The sequence below is a fragment of the Schistocerca nitens genome, chromosome 3, assembly GCF_023898315.1.
Source record: "Schistocerca nitens isolate TAMUIC-IGC-003100 chromosome 3, iqSchNite1.1, whole genome shotgun sequence".
In the NCBI taxonomy this organism is placed as follows: Eukaryota; Metazoa; Arthropoda; class Insecta; order Orthoptera; family Acrididae; genus Schistocerca; species Schistocerca nitens.
Window position 1 is genome coordinate 516,068,142 of NC_064616.1, and position 25,815 is coordinate 516,093,956.

Genomic DNA, 25,815 nt, shown 5'->3' on the forward strand with positions numbered 1-25,815 from the left:
GTGTTATTTAATTTGATCCTTATGTCAATCATGAGAAGTTATAGAATGTGTTATAATGAATAAAAGAGCTTGTTAAAGAAATGAAGTCAAAATAAGAAAATATTGAACTATAAATTTCCAAACAATGGAAATTATAATGTAAAAACACTACAACAACAACAACAACAACTACTACTACTACTACTACTACTACTACTACTAATAATAATAATAATAATAATAATAATAATGATAATGCTATTATAGTGGTTCGGTCCCACAGTGGTAAACTGCCAAACTGCAAATACTTCAGTCTTGAGTTTGATTCCAAGTCAATTCTAGGCGTTTTACCTGTCACTTATCATTTATTTCACCTCTGTGTGTGTTTTTAGTGTGAAAGTGCTGAGTTACACCATAGTTCAGAACCACATTAAACTATGGGTTCCCCACATAACTGGCTGGCTAAATAAATTCAAAGGCTACAGCACACCACCTCTAAAAGCACCATGCCTATTAGAGCACTGTGGTGTTAAAAAAACCTCTGCTCTGTTATACCTGTCACATGCTCATGGCCGCATCTTGCAAAGAGGAGCTGGAGGAATAACCCATCATAAAAAAGGACATTGTAGTGGCTCCACCTGGGCTGTTGTTTACACATATTTAATTTTACATGATTGGCCAATATTAGCCATACAGGCCATTCTCAAGCACTGTAGTTTTTTTTTTTTTTTTTTTTTTTTATATATGGTTTTAGGGCGCAAAACTGCTACGGTCATTAGCATTGTAGGTGCTAACACCTCTTAATATACAGGGATCTACATGGAGTGGACTGAAGTATGGAAACACAAAAAATAACATATTACCATCTGTAATAGAGTGTAGAAAAAGTGTTGACATTACAGCAGTCATCTTGGAATGGATGAATACAAGTCCTGTACATTCTACAAGAGGATTTTATACCATTCTTCCTGCAAAATAGCAGCAAGTTCAGGTAGTGATGATGGAGTGGATTAGATTAGATTAGTTTCTCATTCCATAGATCTGTGTTGAGGAGATCCTTGTGGATGTGGAACATGTCACTTTTTTTTTTTAAGCTGAAATAACAATACTAATAGTATGAATATATAGAATACATAATTTGTTTCTATTAAAAAATTCGTCAATGGAGTAGAAGGAGTTGGCTACTAGTAAGTCTTTCAGGCTCCTTTTAAACTGATCTTTATTTGTAGCTAAATGTTTTATGTTTACTGGCAAATTATTGAAGATGAGTGTTCCTGAGTAGTGGACCCCTTTTTGAACTAAAGTAAGTGCTTTTAAGTCCTTGTGCAGATCATTTTTGTTCCTGGTATTGTATGTATGAACTGAGCTGTTTGTTGGAAAAAGAGATATATTATTTAGGACAAATTTCATTAATGAGTAAATATACTGAGAGGCAGTAGTTAGTATACCCAGTTCTTTGAAGAGGTTTCTACAGGACGTCCGTGAATTTACTCCACAAATAATACGTATTACATGCTTTTGGACTCTGAAAACTTTTGTTTGACTTAAAGAGTTACCCCAAAATATTATACCATATGACATTATGGAATGAAAGTAGGCAAAGTATGCAAGCTTTTTCATTTTTATGTCGCCTATGTCTGCTAACACTCGAATTGCAAATACAGATTTGTTAAGGCGTTTCTGCAGTTCTGTGGTGTGCTCCTCCCAACTGAATTTATTATCAAGTTGTAATCCCAGGAATTTAAGACTGTGAACCTCTTTTATCTGCTCTTCTTTGTACTTTATGCATATGCTGGGTGGAAACTTCTTACAGGTTCCGAATTGCATATAATGAGTCTTTTCGAAGTTTAATGTCAGTGAGTTGGCTGTAAACCATTTATTAATATCCATGAAAATATCATTAGCAGATCTTTCTAGAACTACACTCGACATACTATTTATTGCAATACTTGTGTCATCTGCAAACAAAACGAACTCTGCTTCTGGCAGTGTAACTGATGAGAGATCATTAATGTACACAAGAAAAAGCAATGGCCCTAAGGTGGATCCTTGTGGGACACCACATGTAATTTCTTCCCATTCTGATGATGACTGATGACTTAATTCACTAGTCCCTTGCACTGACACCCTTTGTTTCCTGTTAGCGAGGTATGACTTGAACCATTTTGCAGCATTGCCCGTGACACCATAGAATTCTAATTTATTTAAAAGGATGTTGTGGTTTACACAATCAAATGCCTTTGAAAACTCACAGAAAATACCTGCTGCTTGTAACTTGTTATTTAATGAATTAAGTACATTTTCACTGTAGGTGTAAATAGCCTTTTCGATATCAGAACCCTTCAGAAATCCAAACTGTGTTCTTGATAATATGTCATTTGTGTCAGATGGTTGAGAAGCTGCCTGTACATTACTTTTTCTAAAATTTTTGAGAATGCTGGCAAAAGTGAAATTGGTCTGTAGTTTGATGGCATCTCTTTATCCTCTTTCTTGAATAGAGGTTTAACATCTGCATATTTCAGCCAGTCAGGAAATGCCCTAGGTATAATTGACTGGTTATACAAGTAACTTAGAATTGTACTAAACTCACAAGAACATGCCTTAATTAACTTCGTTGATATTTCATTGTAACCACTAGAATGCTTTGTTTTTAAAGATTTTATTATGGAAGTTGTTTCTTTTGGTGAAGTGAGTGACATATTCATGTACCTGAAGTTATTTGTAAAGGCTGGTTTCAGATATTCAAGGGCATCATTTACTGATCCTGACAATCCCATTCTATCAGTAATGGATATAAAGTACTTGTTAAATAGATTTGCCACACTATGCCCATCGGTTACTAATGTGTCATCTAACCTTAGTGCTATTTGCTCCTGTTCTTTTCTGGTTCTACATCTCCTCTTACACTATATCCCATATTGTTTTTATTTTGTTCCCTGACATTGCTATCTTCTTTTCGTAGTGCATTTGTTTAGATGTCTGAATTACTTTTTTTAATATTTTACAGTATTCCTTGTATTTAGCTAAATCATCAGCATTGGAGCTATTCTTGGTCGACAGATACATTTTCCTTTTTGTCTTACAGGAAATCTTTATTCCTTGTGTGATCCATGGTTTTATTATAGACTTCTGTTTAATTTGAGTAACTTTTAGAGGATAACAGTTTTCAAACATGGTACTGACATTGTTCATAAATGTGTTATATTTTTCATTCATGTCATGAGCACTATAAACATCTTTCCAGTTCATATCTTTGAGCAGTTTTCTAAAACACTCAATTTTTGGTTGACTGAATACTCTCCTGTATTCAGATTTAGCAATCTTGATAATCTGCTTAGAATTTACATCTAAAACAAGGAGCTGCATGTCATGATCTGATAGTCCATTTATTACAAGTTTTATGATATGATTTTGTTCCTTTGATTTGTCTATAAAAATGTTATCAATGGCTGTCCTTGAGGATTTAGTGATCCTAGTTGGAAAGTTTACAGTGTGTGTTAGATTGAAAGACAAGATTACTAACTGCAGTAAATGTTTACTGGAAGATTGCATTAGAAAATCTGTATTAAAGTCACCATCAATCAAAATTTCTTTGTTTCTTCCTGTTAAATAACCCAAAAGAGCTTCTAGATGATTTATGAATAGATTATAATTTCCTGCAGGTGCTCGGTAAATAGTTACTATTATATAGGATCTGTTATGGAACTCTACTTCTGTTGCACATACTTCTAGATGCTGCTCTAAACAGAATTTATTGATGTCAATGTTCTTGAATTTATGGCAGTTTTTAATAAATGTGGCAACTCCTCCTCCATCCATATCTACTCTGCAGAAGTAGGAAGCTAGCTTAAATCCTGAAATTTCTAACATATCTATACCAGTGGTCACTTGATGTTCAGAGAGGCAGATTATGTCAATTTGGTTAGATGAATTCATTTCATCGATACAAATGAGTAGTTCATCAACTTTATTTCTGAGTCCCGGGAAGTTCTGGTGTAATAAAGATAACTGATGCTGCATACTAATGGGATTATAACTGCTTTGGTGAAGATGAACTGGCAGTTTCTGATTACTTTCTGTTAAACATTGTTTAAGTGGAGGCTGTATGCTAAAATCTGACTCCTGTTCATCTGTTTTCTCAAACTGAGTGTGTCTGCCAATCTCTCTTAAAACTCGTTTTCCTTCCCTATCCTAAAAAAGGCATCCCTCTGACACCTGTGACCACTGGTATTTTACCACTTGTGACAGTGCCCCCCCCCCCCCCCCCTCTTACGTTTTCTGCAATCAACCCAGACAGTTTTCCCTTCCCTTTCCTATTGAGGTGAAGGCCATGCCTAGTGTAGTCCCACCTTTCGATAGCATCCACAGGAATCAAACCAATATGGGACCCTATATCTGTCCTAAGCAGCCACTCCAACTCCAAGTTCACCCTCCCTACAGAAGAGTTCAAATGAGGCCGATCATGGTGTCTCAACACAGACACAAATCCCACACTCGTATGCTTCGTTGCTGATGCTATCTTCACCAGGTCACTGTCTATGGAATATTCAGAGTCTCCGTCAATTCTATTTCCTGGACCACCCATTATAACTAAGGCATCCTCCTTCATGAAATCCTTGCACAAAGAACCTATATACTCTGTTACCTAACCCAGATCTGCACTAGGCTTGAAAAAGTTTGTGACCTGGTACTCTGGACCTAGATTTTCCTGCAGTAGTTGGCCAACACCTCTACCATGGGAACTACCAAACAACAGAACTTTCTTTCTCTTTACAAATTTCCCTACCTTTTTCAAGTCCTTGAAAGCTTGTTGTGCCCTTTCTACAGCTTCAGCTACATGAGGCTCATCCGATTCTGACTGAGGCAACAGGTCAAATCTATTTTCAAGATTTATCACAAAGCTGTCTGATGCTCTCCTTTGCCTGTTCCCCCTATTACCTGTTGCCACTTCCCACCTCTATTCACCCTTATCCCTCTTTAACCTGTCCAGATCCTCCCTTGCCTTGTCTAGGTCAGCTTGAAGAGCTGCAATTTTCCCTTCCTGTTCCAGTATTTTCCTATGATGACCACATACCCTTCTCTCCAAAGTAGACCATAAATGGTCAATAATATAGAGATCTGGTGACTGTGGTGGCCAGGGGAGTTGCAACAATTCATTCTCATTCTCATAAAACTAGTCCTGGATGATGCAAGCTGTTTGAACAGAGGTTCTGTCAATTTGGAACACAGCAGTACCATTGTGGAACAAAGATTGTACCATGGGATTGACCTAATCAGCTAAAATGGTCACACAATCCATGACAGTAATGCTACCTTGAAGAGTAGTGACAGACCAATTCAGCATCATGATATGGCTGCCTAAATCATCACTGAACCCCTGCCATGTCTCACTCTTCGAATGTAAACTGGAGCAGAAGTTGGAAACTGGATGAAACAAGACTCATATGACCAAATGACTTGCTTCCACTGCTCCATAGTCCAGGTTTTATGGTTTTGGCACCACATTGTCCTTTTATGGGCATTTGCATCACTGATCAGTGCTTTTGGAATTCCAGCCCATCTATCAATTCCCAGCCTATGTAGCTCCTTTTGGTTTGATTTAGTGCTACCAGGGTTCATGAGTATGATTTCATTTCTGATGTGACTTCTGCAGCTGCCATCCTCTTTATTTCTGTCACAATCCTCTTAAATGACCATCTGTCATGGTCACACAACACACACTTTCATTGGCATTGTAACATAACACATGATGTTCTTCTGCTTTCCCTGTATGCAGTATAAATCTTCAATACAACGCCTCTTGAAACATCAAACACATCCACTCCCTTGGCTATGGAAGTACCCACCATATTAGCACAAACAGTTTGCCCGTATTCGAATTCATTTAGCTCTGACATAATTCATTCACAACTACACAGAACACTGTCCTGACCACAACTGACACTTGCAACATATTGAGGATGTTGCAAACGTGCCATTCATAGTCAAATAAAGTAACACAGTCTGCCTGACTAACATCTGCATTCATCCCCAAGCACGCATTTCTTGCAATGTTTCCATATCTGCATCTGCCCCATGTGTTTGATTACTTAGCAGCAGACATGGCATTTCTGAAAGTGAGCACCTATATGTGAAGGCATCAAATTTAAAACAGAATGTTTTTCTGAATATAGTAGTGGTCATCATAGAAATTATTGTCCTGTTCAGTGAATATTCTGTTTTAAATTTGATGCTAACACGTATATGTGCTTGCTTTGGAAACTGCCATGTTCACTGTTAAATACTCAAATATATTACATGTTGGCACCTGCAGCACTTGAGAATGGCCTGTGAGGCTGCTTTTGGCTAATACCACAAAATTAGTATGTTAAATATCTGTAAGCAACAGCCAAGCTGGAACCATCACAATGTCCTTCAACAAATATACTGCTGTAGTAGTCATATGCAGAAAACCTTTTAAAGAAACCAAAGGCTGGCAGTCCAGCTGATAGCATTCTCTGAGGGCCCCTATCTATTATAGTGTGCAGGCAAAACTGACCAGTGCCTTTTGTGGCATAAGGAGCTCAGTGGAAAGCTGGAAGAACCATTTCATTGTTTACCTAAACCCATGTTACAGTGAGTAGCATGTCATCAGTGCCTGCTCAGCAAAGGTGCAGTTAGGACAATATGTCATGGAACTAACTGCTCCAGTACTTAAGTTGCACTTTGATCCAAACCACTGAGAATCAAGAATAATGAAGCATGGCAGAAATCACTTCAGTACTCATTGAGGTAATCAATCCACTGTTGTTGATAACAGAGATTCAGGTTCTGGAAGTCTGGAATGACACATAACAGTGAGGAATGTAGATCCAAAACCAAAGTTTTTTAGAACACTGAAGATAAATTGACTCTTATGAACAGGAATATTACATAACCCAAAGAAAACCTAAAAAGAGTAAAATATTCAAGTAATTACAAGAAACAAGATTTTCAAATCAAAATGAAATGGGTTTTGGCAACCACAGGTTCTTCAAAAGTAAATGGATAAACAAATCTTCAAAAATACTGCCAGTTTCAAAGAAATAGCCTACCCAGTATTGCAACTGAAATATTAATTACAATTGCTATAAGTATGCTAGCAAAATATTTTCATTGATAAATGCCACATGGTAGCCAATGAAGACAATAGAAGAGATGAAGGGACAGCTAATAGAACCTGGAAACAGTGTCTATAATTCCACAAAATCTGGTTTAGACACAGATGAATGACTATAATGCCCTGTTAGCTGAAGAAAAAGAAATACAGAATCACAGCTGGAAATTACTTAGTTCATAAATTAACAAAACTGGACATATTTTAGTTAAATTTTGCAACATGTTCACCCTAAACATCATGTCAATGAATTTCCAAAACAATATATTGAAACAAAAGACTAGTTGAGCATCTTTGTTAAATGTGTATTTTTTGTTTCAGAATCTCGCTAATTATATGGGCTCTGTTTTGTACTCTGATTATGTTTGATCTTTTTTTTTAGCCTTTGTGATGTCCAGCCCAGGAAAAGCCATCCCACTTCTTGATTATGCTTAATTTTTGGACACAATTGTAATGATATGCAGTCACAGAAAATTAGATTTAATAATGACTATTTAGTTTTTAAATAAAAATAAATTATAATAATGAAATGTGTTTGTAGTTGTGAATACAAACAACCATTAGCTGTATAAGGGATGACAACAATGCAAATTGTGCTACATTGGGACTTGAACCCAGATTTCCTGCTTTATGCTAGAGGTCACCTTATCCGCTTTGGCTGTCTGTGCATGACTTACAGCCAGACCAAAACTTCCATATCTTGGAGTACCTGTGCGACAACCTGTACTTGTACACACATTATTAACTCCCATACAGGGGAGGACATTTCATACATTTCACATGTTTCATAATGGCTGTAGTTGGTTGGTTGGTTGGTTGGTTCATGGGATTAAAGGGACCAGACTGCAACGGTCATCGGTCCCTTTGTCCAAAAAATTAAAACCACCCAAAGAGAATAAAAACGAACAGCAGGAAAGACGTCAGACGACACGGGACAAGAAATATGCCGACAGAGATCAGACAAAACAAATTAAAATCACACAGAGTGTGACGGTGGTTGGCCAAACATAGAGAAAAAAAAGGAAAAGCCAACCACCGAGAACACATTAAAAAACTCAGATTAAAATCGGAGGCCAAAAGCCACAATCAACACTAAAAAACAGAAACACTCAGATTAAATGATAAAAACCCCCTGCCCGAATAAAACTTAAAACTAAGCCAGCCATAGCAGGGTCATCAGTTAAAAGGGCAGGGAGCGTGTCAGGCAGTGCGAACGTCTGCCTGAGCACAACTAAAAGCGGACACTCCAAGAAAATGTGGACCACAGATAAAATGGAGCCGCAGCGACATAGAGGTGGGTCCTCACGGCACAATAAGTGGCCGTGGGTCATCCGTGTGTGCCCAATGTGCAGTCGGCAGAGGACGACAGACTCCTTGCGAGAGACGCGCAAGGAGGAGTGCCACACAGTTGTCGTCTCCTTGACGGCACGGAGTTTGTTACGGGTGGTCAGACCGCGCCATTCAGCGTCCCAGAGCGAGATAATTTTGCGGCATAAGACCGCCCTCAAATCAGTCTCCGGAAGGCCAATGTCAAGAGTGGGTTCACTGGTGGCCTGTTTGGCCAGGCGGTCAACACGTTCATTGCCCGGGATACCGACATGACCGGGGGTCCACACAAAGACCACAGAGCGGCCGCAACGGGCAAGCGTATGCAGGGACTCATGGATAGCCATCACCAGACGAGAACGAGGGAAACACTGGTCGAGAGCTTGTAAACCGCTCAGGGAATCGCTACAGATAACGAAGGACTCACCTGAGCAGGAGCGGATATACTCTAGGGCACGAAAGATGGCAACCAGCTCAGCAGTGTAAACGCTGCAGCCATCCTGTAAGGAACGTTGCTCGGAATGGTCCCCTAGAGTTAGCGCATACCCGACATGACCAGCAACCATCGAACCGTCAGTGTAAACAATGCCAGAGCCCTGATACGTGGCCAGGATGGAATAAAAGCGGCGGCAGAAGGCCTCTGGAGGGACTGAGTCCTTCGGGCCCTGTGCCAAGTCGAGCCAAAGGCAAGGGCGAGGAACACACCATGGGGGTGTACACAAAGTGGCCCGGAAAGGAGGTGGAACAGTGAAAACCCTAAGCCCAGAGAGATGTTCTTTGATGTGGACCTCAATCGTACAGCCAGACCGGGGCCGACATTCTGGCAGATGGACGACCGATTGCGGGAACAGGAGATGATAGTTTGGATGCCCGGGCAAGCTAAAAATGGGCAGCATAAGCGGCCAGCAAATGTTGGCGCCGTAACCGCAGGGGAGGGACACCTGCCTCCACTAGTACGCTGTCCACAGGGCTGGTGCGGAAGGCACCAGTGGCAAGTCATATCCCGCTGTGTAGTATTGGGTCCAGTACCCGCAACGCAGATGGGGAAGCGGAGCCATAAGTCAGGCTCCCATAATCCAGACGGGACAGGATTATCGCCTGGTAGAGCCGTAACAAGGTAGATCGGTCGGCACCCCAGCTGGCGTGGCTCAAGCATCGCAGAGCATTGAGATGCCGCCAACACGCCTGTTTAAGCTGCCGAATATGAGGCAGCCAAGTCAACCGGGCATCAAAAAGTACACCCAAAAACCTGTGGGTCTCCACCACAGCAAGAAGTTCGCCGTCAAGATAAAGCCGTGGCGCAGGATGGACCGTTCGGCGCCAGCAGAAATGCATAACGCGGGTCTTGGCAGCCGAAAACTGAAAACCACGCGCTACAGCCCAAGACTGCGCCTTGAGGATTGCGCCCTGTAGCTGACGTTCAGCAGCTGCAATGCCAATAGAGCTATAGTAAAGGCAGAAGTCGTCAGTATACAGGGAAGCGGAGACAGAATTGCCCACGGCCGCAGTGAGCCCGTTAATGGCTATTAAAAACAGGCAGACACTTAAAACAGAACCCTGTGGCACACCGTTCTCCTGGACGTGGGAGGAACTATATGAGGCCGCGACTTGCACGCGGAAGGTACGACACGACAGAAAATTGCGGATAAAAAGCGGCAGAGGACCCCGAAGACCCCATCCATGAAACGTAGAAAGGATGTGATGACGCCATGTCGTATCGTACGCCTTCCGCATGTCGAAAAAGACAGCGACCAGGTGCTGACGGCGGGCAAAGGCAGTACGGATGGCCGACTCCAGGCTCACCAGATTGTCGGTGGCAGAGCGGCCTTTACGGAACCCACCCTGAGATGGAGCCAGAAGGCCCCGAGACTCCAGTACCCAATTCAAGCGCCGGCTCGCCATCTGTTCAAGCAACTTGCAAAGAACGTTGGTGAGGCTAATGGGACGGTAGCTGTCCACCTCCAGAGGGCTCTTTCCAGGTTTCAAAACGGGGATGACAATGCTTTCCCGCCATTGCGACGGAAACTCCCCCTCGACCCAAAGACGGTTGTAAAGATCGAGGAGGCGCAGCTGGCAGTCCACTGGAAGGTGTTTCAGCATCTGACAGTGGATGCCATCTGGCCCAGGAGCGGTATCAGGGCAAGCGGCTAGGGCACTGCGTAATTCCCACTCACTGAATGGAGCATTGTAAGATTCTGGGTGGCGGGTGCGAAACGAAAGGCTCCGACGTTCCATCCGCTCTTTAATGGAGCGGAAGGCCAGTGGGTAATTGGAAGAAGCGGAACTAAGAGCGAAATGCTCTGCCAAGCTGTTGGCAATTTCGTCGGAGTCTGTACAAACTGCTCCATTCAGTGAGAGCGCAGGGACGCTGACAGGGGTCCGATAGCCATAGAGGCGTCGGATCTTGGCCCAGACCTGCGATGGAGAGACATGGAGGCCAATGGTGGACACATACCGCTCCCAGCACTCCTGCTTGCTTTGGCGGATAAGGCGGTGGGCCCGCGCACGCAGCCGTTTGAAGGTGATGAGGTGTTCAATGCAGGGATGTCGCTTGTGACGCTGTAGCGCCCGCCGGCGATCTTTAATCGCTGCAGCGATCTCAGGCGACCACCAAGGCACAGTCCGCCGCCGAGGGGACCCAGAGGAACGGGGAATGGCAGATTCGGCGGCAGTAACGATGCCGGTGGTGACCGATTGAACCACCGCATCAATGTCATCATTAGAGAGAGGCTCAATAGCGGCAGTGGGGGAGAACAAGTCCCAGTCAGCCTTATTCATAGCCCATCTGCTAGGGCGCCCAGAAGAGTGACGCTGTGGTAGTGACAGAAAGATCAGAAAGTGGTCACTACCACACAGGTCGTCATGCACACTCCATTGGACAGACGGGAAGAGGCTAGGGCTACAGATTGAAAGGTCAATGGCGGAGTATGTGCCATGCGCCACACTGAAGTGTGTGAAGGCACCATCATTTACAATCGAGAGATCGAGCTGCGACAATAAATGCTCAATGGTGGCGCCTCGACCTGTTGCCACTGACCCACCCCACAGAGGGTTATGGGCGTTGAAGTCGCCCAATAGCAAGAAAGGTGGCGGCAATTGGGCTATCAGCGCAGCCAGGACATGCTGCGAGACATCACCATCCGGTGGAAGGTAAAGACTGCAGACGGTAACAGCCTGTGGCGTCCACACCCGAACAGCGACAGCCTCTAAAGGTGTTTGGAGAGGGACAGACTCGCTGTGCAGAGTGTGAAGGACATAGAGGCAGACGCCACCAGACACCCTTTCATATGCTGCCCGGTTCTTATAATAACCACGATAGCCACGGAGGGCGGGGGTTCGCATTGCTGGAAACAAAGTTTCTTGAAGTGCAATGCAGAAGAAAGGGTGAAGGCTGATAAGTTGGCGGAGCTCAGCTAGATGGTGGAAGAAACCGCTGCAGTTCCACTGGAGGATGGTATTGTCCATGGCGGAGAAAGGCGTGACGGGACTGGGAAGGCAGATTACGCCGCTGGGCCACCTGCTGTCTCCGATGGAGCACCCGTGCAAGTGCTATCCATTGCGTCTGAGGGACCGGCGAGATCGAGGTCCTCAGCGGACGCAAGGATCTCCACCTCATCCTCAGACGCAGAGCTTTTAGGTAGCGGTGGAGTAGGTGCCACCGCAGGTGTCTTGGACTTACGGGTCTTCAAAGTCGTTTTTTCTCGCTGTTCCTTTGGTTGCCGTTGTTGAGAGGGCTTATTGGAGGATTGCGAAGCCCGTCGACCAGCGACCTGGTTGGTGTCTGCTGTGCCGCTGGTAGGAACCTGGGAAGGGAGGGATGCAAGGGATCCCTTCCGAGCGAGAGAAGCCGAATAAGACTTACGCTTCTCCGGCTTAGAAGTGGGGACTGGTGTCCCCAGTGGTTTAGTGGGAGCTGCTCCCGAGGTAGATGGTGTGGGAGCAACAGCGAGAGAAGGGGCCCCCATCGTCAAGGGGGCAGGTGAGGTCCTCTGACTCTGAGAGCTGACTGTATGTCTTGCAGCTGAAGGAGCTGGAGCAGGAGTGACAGTGGAGGCATAAGATGACATCATGGGCACGGGATGTAGCCGTTCAAATTTCCGCTTAGCCTCAGTGTAGGTCATTCAGTCCAGGGTCTTAAATTCCATGATTTTGCGTTCTTTCTGTAAGATACTGCAGTCCGGCGAGCAAGGGGAATGAGGCTCTCCACAGTTGACACAGACGGGAGGCGGAGCACATGGAGTATCGGGATGAGATGGGCGTCCACAATCTCGACATGTGAGGCTAGAAGTACAGCGAGAGGACACGTGACCGAACTTCCAGCACTTAAAGCACCGCATCGGGGGAGGGTTTGACGTCACATCGTTAGACCATCACCTTGACCTTCTCTGGTAATGTATCAATTTCGAAGGCCAAGATGAAGGCACCGGTAGCTACCTGATTGTCCCTCGGACCCCAATGAACGCGCCGGACGAAATGTACACCTCGGCGCTCTAAATTGGCGCGCAGCTCGTCATCAGACTGCAAAAGTAGGTCCTGATGGAAAATAATACCCTGGACCATATTTAAACTCTTATGTGGGGTGATGGTAACGTTAACATCCCCCAACTTGTCACAAGCAAGTAACCTGCGTGACTGGGCAGAGGATGCCGTTTTTATCAAAACTGACCCAGAGCGCATTTTGGACAAGCCCTCCACCTCCCCAAACTTGTCCTCTAAATGCTCTACAAAGAACTGAGGCTTCACGGATAGAAACGAGTCACCATCAGCTCTGGTACAGACGAGATACCCGAGGGAATACACGTCACTGTCATTCATTGCCTTTCGTTCCTCCCATGGTGTGGCCAGGGATGGGAACGATTTGGGGTTATAAACGTTAGCTTTAAAATGAGCCCTCGAACGCTTAGAGACTGCTGGTGGCTGGCCGCCAGCGAGAGATGATGTACCACGCTTCATTGCGGGTCATCCGCCCTGATGCCACCTACTCCGACCAAGGGCCCTCCCCACGGGCGCCACCCAGCCGCAGCAATAGCCACCTGGCAGGATGGCCATTGCCGGGAGTCCTGATGCCCCAGGGAGATGGGCATCTACTCCTTGGCATACGTGGGGAGTTAACGGCGCAGGCATCAGTAGAGCGATCCCTGTGTTGTCAGGGGGCTACAACCAACTGGGTACATGGCGGCCCCACCACAACGGACTGGCTACCGTGCTGGATCTTAGGTGCAAAAATGTCCAAGGTCGTCGTCGCAGTTAAAAGCAACACTGCAGAGTGCAGCGTGGTAATCGCACCCAGGGACGTATCCTCGCCCAAGAGATGGAAAACGAGCAGGACACCATTGCAACGACGAAAAAGCTGGCTAAAGGTATCAATGCACAACGGATACAGTGCACCATGTAAGGCGCCCTTCCCCAATTGGCTCGCTCTTCGGAATAATTTAGAAAGACGGAGGTCAAGCCCGAGAGGGGACCATCACATAAGACCGAAACATTTGAGACTCCTTTTAGTTGCCTCTTACGACAGGCAGGAATACCGTGGGCCTATTCTAACCCCCAAACCCGCAGGGGGGGCTGTAGTTGCTACAGAGTCTGTTCCTTTGCACATGCATGGTACTTCTTGACAACACAGGCACTGCAGTATCATATTTATCTGTCAATATATGGCAGTGACTTTCAATTGAAATGTCATTGCCTGTATGGGAATTACATAATATGTGTACAAATATGGGTTGTGACGCAGGAATGCTGACATACGGAAGTTTGGGTCTGGCTGTGAATTATGCCTGGATACTGTAGCAAAAGTGGTTAACATGGGTGCTCATGTAAAGCAGGAAATCCAGGTTCGAGTCCCAGTCTGGCACAAATTTTCATTGTTGTCATTCCATTATACAGCTGATGGTTGTTTATATTCACATCTGCAAATACATTTCCTGTATTTCATAATGGCTTGCATAAATGTCCAAAGGAACATATCTTCATTCTTCTTAACAACATAAACACTGCAATATCATATAAATTATAGTTTCTGTTTGCTGCTGCCAGAAATAGAGCAGTAAGAGTACTGCTTTATGTTATGAATGAGGTACTCACTTGCTCATGAACTCTTGAACCAGTCTGTGTGCAGCATCAAAACCTGCTTGTGATGGTAATGACAGAATGGAATCCATGGACTGCACTATGTTTATGGCTGTTAAGTTTATTGCTTCAGGATCCATGGACATCTTCAGAAATCTGAAAATATCAGAAAAAAACACTGTCAGTCACAACTATATTGCTACTAAATCACCAGAATTAGTCATTGATGGTCTTACACTGAATGAAGCACAGTGTGTAAAATTCTTTGGGTTAATACTCTACCAGCTCACAGGCATTTACCACCAAGTAACCTTCATGAAGTATCTGCCAATGCATAGAGAACTAATCAGGCTTATCACAAAAACTCTGAGGTTGATGTCCAGAACACATTTCATGATGACCACTTCAATGATGCAAACAGAAGCAGCTACAGCAAGGAGGCAACTTTGGATCTCTCAACTTGAGAAGATTCAACCTGGCCATCCCCTTCAGAAACCCTCCCACCTGGGCGTGAATAGAATTGGACCAGGTAGAGGTCATTCAGCCACCTTTGATGTGAAGTTGGAAGATCCAGGAGTAACCTCCTGAAATGACACTTCCCTGTGACTGCAGAGAAGAACACATGATGGAACACCTACTGGTCAGTCAACTAAGCCCTGCATTTGCACAGAAGTAGATTTTCTACTTGTGACTTTGAGCACAATTGATGTTGCAAGATATTGAGCAACAGTAGTGTAGCTTAGTACTTCTTTCTGTCTTTTGTTATTAATTGTGTTGTATTTGCTTCTGACTTGAATAAATAAGAACAATACAAGTTAAAATGAACTCAACATTCAGATAAAGTAATCAAGAAGGTTAGTACTATGTGTTATGCCCTTGGGAGCAGCCTCTGTTGTGACAGAAGCATGAACAGCATTAAGCAGTATAAAACTAATTTATGGCTACTGCACTATGAATCTTAAGTTTCTACAATTTCCTTGTCTTTTGTTGTTGTATGCTGTGACTTCTTCTGCACCCCTGAAGGTTCTCCTCCTTCATGGGATCTATGGAACACGATGAAAGAATGAATGAATTAATTAATTAAACAAAGAAGAGAGATTTTGAAATATATTGCTACTGAAGAATGTTGAAGATTAGATGGTTACATTGAGTAAATAATGAAGAGGTACAGAATCAAACTGATGAAAAAGAAATTTATGACACAACTTTGCTGAGAGAGCGGATCAGTTATAGGACACAACTTGAGACATGAATGAATCGTCACTTTGGTAATGAAGGGAAGTGTGGTGTGTAAAAATTGTGGAGTGAGACAAATGCTGGACATTGGTTGAAACCAGTAGGTGGAAAAGGCATGCACATATAATCTAAGGATAAGATGAAGAGTTTTCTGATTGTAATCATACAGCAATACTAATAAAATTACTCATGCTGGAGAAATGCCTTATTAAGCCCTACCTAGACGCTCAATGCAAGTCTGACACACATTATTAAATATAATTAATGAGTATATGGGTGAAAGAGATCGATGATGAACTATGAACTTCTGATGAACTATTTGCTTTGCAGGCCATAGCATAATTGTGTCACATAGAGTAATTATGTACACTGCAGGCTATCAGGATCAGGTTGAGGCAGCATGGATGCTATATTTTATTTCTTTTTGCTTAAAATCACTTGTGTTGTTGTTGTTATTGTTGTGGTGGTGGTGGTGTTGATCATCTGAAAGCAAATGGCAGGATGGTGGCTTTGAAAGAGACACAACAAGTGTCGCTTACTCTGTCCATGGACTGGTGCTTTGAATCATTGCCTTTATTAATCACTGCAGGTCAGAAGTTCCTATGTCAGATGTTTAGAGAGCTTTTCCATATGCACTGTAGTATTTATCTATTGAGCATATGAGATGACCTTGATATAGTTTTCAGGGTCACTGATAAGGGGAGTATCAGCTTACACTCGACCGTGTGAGGGGGTGTCACGTTATGGCTGAGGCAATTTAGCATGGTACATTCAATGTCACCAACCCCACCCCCCACCCTCCTCTTGGGACCCTCATCCCCCTGAGTCCTCCACCACATCCTATCTCCCTCCTCAATAAGATTGTGGTAACTATCGACCAAGTTGCGTGTAATATCTTTGTTTTGCCAAGCTCTTTTTGGCAGTCTGTGGCCGCGCGCGAAAGTTTACACACATAGAGAGTGACCAAGAATGTATTTAACTGTATATGTGTGCTTCTGAGCAATAAAATAGTGTTTATTAAATGTGGTAGAGTGTGCATCATTAGATCCTGCAGTCCTACAACACTAAAACCCATACTGGTGACCACGAATTTTGTTTGCAAGTGCTACAATGAACTTTTGTACCATTGAGCAGTACACAATGGATCACTTGCCACCCACCACACTGCACACGTGCCAACTAAGTTTCCCATCGGACGCTTCTGCAGGGTTTTCCAATTATCCACCATGTTCAACGCAGTTTCGAAAAACACCTACTAGCAATTCGCAACAGGACAGTGCTTCTGCATTCCCACAGCCACGTGTACCGGCATCAGGTATGAACAACATCTTTCCATTATCATACGTGAGTCAGCAGTTGTGTGGCAGGGTTCCGTACCAACAGAAAGTTTTTCATGCACAAAACTTTGAATAGGAATATTTTATGTCGAGTATGAACTTTCCATGTGTTCCAAGTGCTCAACAATGGCCGACACAATGTGCTGAAACCCCAGTGACTATGTTTGCGGGTTTCCCAAGTGCCAGTGTGAACTTTCCACCCGAATCAGTGGTGGTACAAATCGAGCCGGACACCCAAGATGTGAAATTTCATGTCTATCCCGGAACCCTACAGCTTGCACCAGCCCCCCCTATCCCCCCCCCCCCCCCCCACACTACCTGCATCCACTTTACGAGTGTTTCCGGTGGCACACGCCATTCCTGCCACCGCCTCTACCACGTGTGTTCAACAAACATTAGGTGATTTAAAAATTTTTAATGCACCTGTAGGGGAGGGGCCTGGAAACTGTACTCCGTCGTTCTCTGCACATCGGTCGACTCTACTGTGCCGGTCCATTCTACACCTGTTGGCGTTACTTCATTGAGCGCACGATTCACTGATTTCTTGACTGAGGTCGAGCCAGCCGCACCTACCTTGCCGCGTGCCACTGACAGTGTTGGAAGCCGGTACACCGCTACTGCACCCGAGCCAATTAGGCTGCAGAACTATGGACAGGGAGTGACAGTTTCTAATAAACAGTTATGTTGAGACTTCCCCATCCATTGGCCAAAGCTACCACCCCTTCACAAGGTCCACCCGCACACATGGTTTGCCTTGGTCGACCACGTCCTGCAGCTACACGGCGTCGCTGATGACAATTCAAAGTTCCTTTGCCTATTATGTCACATCCATGAAGAACTGGACCTGATCTGCGATATTGTGACTTCACCTCCCACTATGGACAAATATGCATTCACCTGATGCACCATCCTCAAGTGACTGTCCACATCGACAGAGGAAGCTATCCACCTCATCAGTCACAAATCGCTGGGTTCCAGATCCCCGTCGTAGCTCTTGTGTCATCTCTGCGCCATGATAGACACACATCACATGCCAGGTGTTACAGTTTGGTCCATCTGGTTGCTCAGACTTCCTCCGGAAGTTCAAATTCAACTTCTCCACGTGACTTCAGCCACACTAGATGCCAAACTGAAGATCGCAGACCAGGTATACAACATTCTGCCCGCCCCGCATACTGCGGCCTCAGAGGTTGGCACACCTGTGCTGCAGCTTCCATTGTGTGGTACAGAGTGCACACAACTCACTCCGCGCATGCGAGCGGACCCACACTGCCTGGCAGCCTCCACTGTAACTCCTCTCACATCAGTACTACTGCAACGCCGCCACCGGAGGAACCTGCAAACAAGACCCCCCCCCCCCCTCCACTGCCACTTTGACCTCAGCTAGCGTGATGAATGATGCCATGCGCCATCCAGTTGGTGTTATTTCCATTTCCACTTTGGCGACGTTGTTAAGAGGAGTCGTTCTCCATGCGCATTCCCAAACTAATAACGCGAACCAATTCAGGTGCTACGGATCGCGTTGCACCACACAGATGCCTGTCACTTAATACTTCTTCACCCCATGCACCAAGACGCTTGTATGTGAAAGATGCGCCTTTCATTTCTAGTCGACACGGGGACCGAGATTAGTGTGATACCTTTGTCCGCAGGTATTGAATTCGAGTGTCAGCCTTGCCCCCTGCATTGAGCTGCCAATAAGTCTCCGATTCAATGTCATGGAATAACTAATTTAAACCTTAAACTGCAGGACGTTAACACCCCCTTACAGTGGACTTTCGTTATCGCAGAGGTGGACGAACCCGTGCTCAGGGTAGATTTTCTCTTAGCCCATGCACTGTCATCCAACCTACAATGAGGTACACTAACCATTAGCTCGATAGACAGTCCCACCGGTTCAGATATCTCTTCCCTCTCATCTGAGAGCGCCACTCTATTGTGTAAGCTAGCTGAAACTGCTGTTGCAGTGCTCTCTCTTAGATCAGACAGTGATGAACTTTGAGACAGCAATGAAGCCCTCCGCCTATGCATCGCCGCCGTGCAAGCCAAGCTCATGGACACTTCTAAGTAGGTCACCCAGCTGTCACACATGGCCACACCCCCAACCCCTGCACTGATTCCTCGCACCTGCCACCGATGCCACGTGACGTTTCTACTGCCACACAGAAGCTGTGCCCGCGGCGCAACCAAGTACCCCACCAAGCTCTACGAAAAGGACTACTAGTGGATCACCGCCACAGCTGCTGACCCACCGGCCTGGGACACACAAGCGCGTGCATTACAGGTTAGTTGTAGTGCATCGGGTGCAGGCCCATCATCCCCATCGGTGTTCGCGATCAACAACGGTACTGTCTACAGAATCAATACAGTATGTGCAAAGGCTATGCGTTTAGATCTGGAAAAACTTAAACATGCCAAAGCTGTTATTCAGGAACTTTTAGATAGTAAGACTATTCGCCCTTCTTCTAGTAGTTGGTTGTCACCCATTCATTTGGTGCCCAAGAAAGATGACACTTTCCGCCTCTGCGGTGATTATCGGGCACTTAACACCAGAACAATTCTAGATAATTATCCCATCCAAAATATTCAAGACTTTGCTTCCCAACTGCACGGGGCACGAATTTTCAGTGTAATCAACTGTCACAAGGTGTATCACCAACTGCCAATGGCACTGGAGGATGTTGAAAAAACCACTATCATCACCCCGTTCGGGTTGTTCGAGAATTTGTTTATGCCGTTCGGCCTTAAAAATGCTGCACAGACGTGGCAACAGTTCATCAACTCGTTGGTCGGAAAACTGGACTTCGCATATGCCTACCTGGATGACTTGTTAATTTTTTCTTCCTCCCTCGAGGAACATGAACTCCATTTAAATACAGTGTTCCAACTATTAAAAGCAAATGGTGTCATAGTGAATAATGCTAAGTCACAACTCCGCTGCACTAGTGTCACTTTTCTGGGCCACAGGGTTCCTGCCGATGGCATCTGCTCCATACCTGAATGGGTCGAGACCATTAGTACGGTGCCTTTGCCTAAAGATTTTCAGAGCCTCCACCACTTCCTTGGAACGGTAAATTAATACTGCAAACACATCCCCCACGCCACTGAAATACAAGACCCACTGACAGATAATCTCACAGGAAAAAAACACTTCAGGGTCTCGGGCAGTCACGTGGACTCCAGATATGCGTTGCGCATTCGATTCAGCCTTCCAGACAGCCGTTACGCTCGCTCGCCCCATTCCTGATGCTCCCATCTCGCTTACAACAGACACAAATGATACAGCAGTGGGGGCAGTACTTCAGCAATCCGAGGGTTCTGTGGTATGGCCACTCAGATTTTTCTCGCACAAACTGTCCACTTCCAAATGTAAGTGGTCGACCTTTGACTGGGAACTGTTTGCTATTTATGCTGCTATCAAATATTTCCAGGACAATATCGAAGGTCGCCATTTCGTGGTATTTACCGACCACGAGCCATTGGTATACGCTTTCCGTAACCCGGGCAAGGACTCGTCCCCGAGACGTTTTCATCATCTGGACCTCATATGTCAGTTTCTGAACGACATACGTTACGTCAGAGGGGCAGACAATGTTGTCGCCAATTTTCTATCTTGTGTGTCGGTTTTATCTTCACAACTGGACCTCAGAGACCTCCCTAAATTGTAGACAGAGGATACTGAAATCACCACATTGAACTCTGATGTTGAAACAGGACTCAAACTAGTGTTAAGGATACTTCCTGGGTTTTCATCACCTATCTTGTGTGACATTTCAACAGGACGCATTCGTCCAGTGATTCCGGCACCTCTCTGCCGGGACATTTTTAATAGTATCCATGACTTGGCACACCCTGGCATTCATGCCACGACACATCTGGTATGTGAGTGTTTCGTTTGGCCTGGGGTGATAAAACAATGTCGCAGTTGGGCACGAGCGTGTGTGGCCCCCCATGGGTACGTTCGATGTGGCAAAAAGAAGATTCCAGCACATACACATCGATATTGTCAGGCCCTTACCTCCCTTGGTCCCCTTCCATTACATACTGTCCGCCATTGACAGGTTTACCCGCTGGGTAGAGGTAATTCCTCTCATTACTATCACAGCCGATGCAGTAGCCCGAGCCCTTTTATTAATGTGGATCTCGCGCCTGAGCTGCCCGGTTTCTATCACCACTGACCGGTGCCACTAATTCGAGTCCACCCTCTTCCAACAGCTTTGTGAACTGTGTGGGGTGAAACGATTTAGGACTACAGCATACCACCCCCAGAGCAATGGTCTTGTCGAACGCTGGCACCGAACACTTAAAGCTTCCCTGATGTGCCTTGGAGGTGAGTGGGCCGACACCTTACCATGGGTAATGTTAGGCGTTCAGGCCACTTACAAAGAGGACCTTGGTGCATCCCTCGCATAAGTACTGTATAGAGAACCCCTCACACTCTCAGCAGAGCTAGTCGAGCCTTCCCTCCCTCCAGATCAAAGCTGCGACTCGACATTCGTCGGGCATGTTAAGGAGTTAATCACTAACATTCGTGTGCCTCCACCTTGACCGCATTCGCCCCCTTCTGTATTTCTGCATAACGACTTGACATTGTGCACTCACTTCATGGTGCGCTATGACACTGTTCGACCGGCACTCAGACCTCCATACTCGGGCCCGCACAGAGTTGTACCATGGCGTACCAACACGTTCGAGGTGCTCATTAATGGCACACCTCAAACGTTATCTGTCTGCCACCTCAAACTCGCATAGTCTCTGGGAGAACTGCTCGATACCCCACCCAGTCAGCCACGATCCCCTGCTACACTCGCCTCACACGAGGCATCTACCGACAGTCTGCAGATGAGTGACGCCCATTTCCGCACTTGTGACGTTACCCACTCCCAATCGTGAGACAGCGTTACAGGTGTGTGTGACAGTGCTACAGGTGCATGTGACATTCCCATACAGAGTGATGTGTGTGATGACTCCCCCTCCTACAGGCAGCCCCCCCCCCCCCCCCCCCGCCTCTCCCCTGTTAGGATTCAGTGACGTATCAGGGGCCAGCCTCGGAACGTGTGATGCTGCCGCCAACGACTCGTGTGGAGATCCTGTCGACCCGTATACGGGAGGGGTAATGAATGTCAACACAGGTTTTATTTGTGGCTCTAAAGTGTTTTTTGTTATGCAGCCAGATAATGTATGTATCTTCTATGAACGAGCCAGCTCCCCCAATGACAACTTAACCCAAATTCACCTTCTCCAGTCTGTCCCCTTGCCTGTTGGTACTGACCAATCCATGGTGAAAGTACTACATACTGCAACAGGCATTTATTTATTGTTCCGTGGGACCAAATTAAGGAGAAGTCTCCATGGTCATGGAACGAGTCAATATATGAAATTATAACACGATATTAGAAACAGATAAAATGAAATATAAAAAAACATATTCAGGTGACAAGTTGTTAGTTTAAATAAATACCCCAGCTCCTCACAACCAACAGTCCCCTCCCTGGATCCCTCGACTGCTGTACGAGGATTCACCCGCTCAGGCAGGACCATCCGCCCCCTCGCTGGCTCAAAGAATTCAATTACTAACATAATGTAAGGTACAGTTTTGGTTTAAACACCCTCTCCCTCCCCCCTGAGTGTTTCCTTTACATGTATGCCCCAATATTTATGTTTTGTGCTCCACACTTTAGGGTGGGGGGGGGGGGGGTGGGGGGACTAATGTGGCGACTATCAACTAAGTTGTGTGTAATATCTTTGTTTTGCCAAGCTCTTTGCGGCAGTCTGTGGCCGCGCATGAAACTTTACACACATAGAGAGTGACCAAGAATGTATTTAACTGTATATGTGTGCTTCCAAGTAATAAAATAGTGTTTATTACATGTGGTATAGTGTGCATAATTGGATCCTGCAGTCCTACAACACTAAAACCCATAAGATTAAATCTTCCCATTCCCCTCCTCACACTTTTATAACTACAGCAAACACATGGGCCGTGTCATTTGAGGCCTGTGCACTGTAGTGAGACAGTCAAGGTTGTTGGAAATCAGGGTGTGGGTATCTGCTACAAATAATAATAATAATAATAATAATAATAATAATAATAATAATAATAATATAAATTTCTCATTATTTCAACTGTGCAAGTTTTGTCATTCGAGGTCTGTTATCTGTAGTGAGAGAAGCCCCAGCTCCAGAGTTTTCCTTCTTAAAAAATGGTGGTAAATGTTATCATAATTTATGAGGTAAGATGCGCGCGCGCGCGCCCCCCCCCCCCCCCCCCCCCACACACACACACAAAAAAAAAAAGAAAAACATAGTGTTATGTGGAATGCTGGATGTTTTATAATAATAATTATCATCATTTATTTGTATACCTTGTTTTTACTAAACCCTTGTAGCGAAATGCAGGAAGATCTGCAGCGGATAGGCACTTTGTGCAGGGAGTGGCAACTGTCCCTTAACATAGACAAATGTAATGTATTGCGAATACATAGAAAGAAGGATCCTTTGTTGTATGATTATATGATAGCAGAATAAACACTGGTAGCAGTTACTTCTGTAAAATATCTGGGAGTATGCGTGCGGAACGATTTGAAGTGGAATGATCATATAAAATTAATTGTTGGTAAGGCGGGTACCAGGTTGAGATTCATTGGGAGAGTGCTTAGAAAATGTAGTCCATCAACAAAGGAGGTGGCTTACAAAACACTCGTTCGACCTATACTTGAGTATTGCTCATCAGTGTGGGATCCGTACCAGATTGGGTTGACGGAGGAGATAGAGAAGATCCAAAGAAGAGCGGCGCGTTTTGTCACAGGGTTATTTGGTAACCGTGATAGCGTTACGGAGATGTTTAATAAACTCAAGTGGCAGACTCTGCAAGAGAGGTGCTCTGCATCGTGGTGTAGCTTGCTCGCCAGGTTTCGAGAGGGTGCGTTTCTGGATGAGGTATCGAATATATTGCTTACCCCTACTTATACCTCCCGAGGAGATCACGAATGTAAAATTAGAGAGATTAGAGCGTGCACGGAGGCTTTCAGACAGTCGTTCTTCCCGTGAACCATACGCGACTGGAACAGGAAAGGGAAGTAATGACAGTGGCACATAAAGTGCCCTCCGCCACACACTGTTGGGTGGCTTGCGGAGTATAAAGGTAGATGTAGATGTAGACTCTGTTTTATCTAAGTAATCCTTCAATGTGTAAGTTGTATTGCATAACAGGTATTTTTAGCTGCCTTTTTAAATAAGTGTATTTTTGCAATTTCTTTAATCTCTTTTAGTAATTTATTGTACAGTTTTATGCCTTGGTAGAAAATGCTGTTTTGAATTTTATATTTTTTTTCTTGGTAAATATAAGTTGTTCCATGGTTATGGACAGAACTGTTTGTGCAGTAATTACAAATGTTATTTTTGATGTGTACAACCAACTGGTAAATGTATTCACAAGATGCAGTTAAAATCCCCAGTGTTTTGAACAGATCTTTACAATGAGCTTGAACAGTATTTTTGGTTATTATTCTTATGGTGTTCACATTTTGTGCGTTTGTTCCCCAAACAAGAATGCCATAGCTAAGAACTGAGTGTACATATGAATTATATGTAACTAAAAGACACTGCATGTTACACCCTGATGATAGGATTCTAAGGGCATAACATGCTGATGACATTCTGTTTGCAAGTAGCTTTGTGTGTCCACACCACTTCAACTGAGAAGCAGTATTCATTCCTAGAAATTTTGCATTTGTTACACAGTCTATAGAGGTGCCATCTATATTTAATTTAACATTGTCATTTTCCCTCTTCAAACTGAAATTCATGGCTTTAGTTTTCTTTACGTTCAATGTCACTTTATTGCTTACTGACCAATCATAAACTTCCTTGAGAGTTTCATTTGCTTTCTTGGCAAGGAGTTCTCGTGTTTTCTCAGTGACTATAATATTGCTGTCATCAGCGAAGAGAATTTTTTCACCATGAGTTACACTACTGGGAGTCATTGATGTATATCAGGAATAGTATTGGCCCTAATATGCTATCTTGTGGAACCCCTATATTAATGTATTTTGGTCCTGATAAGTGTTTTACTAAATGTTTGGATTTATTTGAAGTATGTGTTATCTCTACTCTTTGTACCATATCTGCTAGGTATGATCGAAACCAGTCATTAGCTACCCCTCTTGTTCCTAATGCTTCTAATTTATTTAATAGAATCTTGTGGTCGACTGTATCAAAGGCCTTAGAAAGATCCAAAAATATGCCTGTGACACACTCATCTTTATCAAGAGCATCAAGTGCAACTTTTGTGAATTCTATAATGGCTGACTCCATGTTTTTGCCACCTCGGAAACCAAACTATGAGTCACTTAAAAGATTGTATTTATTGAGGTAAATCATTAATCTGTCTTTCATAATTGCTTCTATTATTTTGGAGAATGGTGAGATCAGGGAAATGGGCTGGTAATTTTCTATGTCTTCTGCATTACCTTTCTTAAGCAGAGGTACAACTCTTGCCTGTTTTAACTGCTCTGAAAATGTCCCTGATGTGATGGATTCATTTATTATATTTGTCCTTGTATAATCTCTATGCATTGTTTTAGTAGACCAATTGGTACTTCATCTTAGCCTACTGACTTTTTATTTTTTAGTTTTTGAACAGTTTTATTGACTTCATTCTCTGTGGTTGGAAGAAAGTCATTGTATTTAGTGCAAAATTGTTTACAGGTGTTATATTTGTTTTGGGGAAAT

At 44.3% G+C, this 25,815-nt stretch overlaps 1 protein-coding gene across 1 annotated transcript in view; it reads right to left on the reverse strand.

Annotated features, from left to right (window-relative positions):
- Positions 1-25,815, reverse strand: part of LOC126248436 (aminopeptidase N-like) — a 467,552-nt gene that overhangs the window by 32,522 nt on the left and 409,215 nt on the right. Inside the window, exon 13 of the mRNA XM_049949414.1 lies at positions 14,525-14,665. Within this exon, the coding sequence (XP_049805371.1) occupies positions 14,525-14,665 (141 nt within the window). The remainder of the gene's footprint in view (positions 1-14,524; positions 14,666-25,815) is intronic.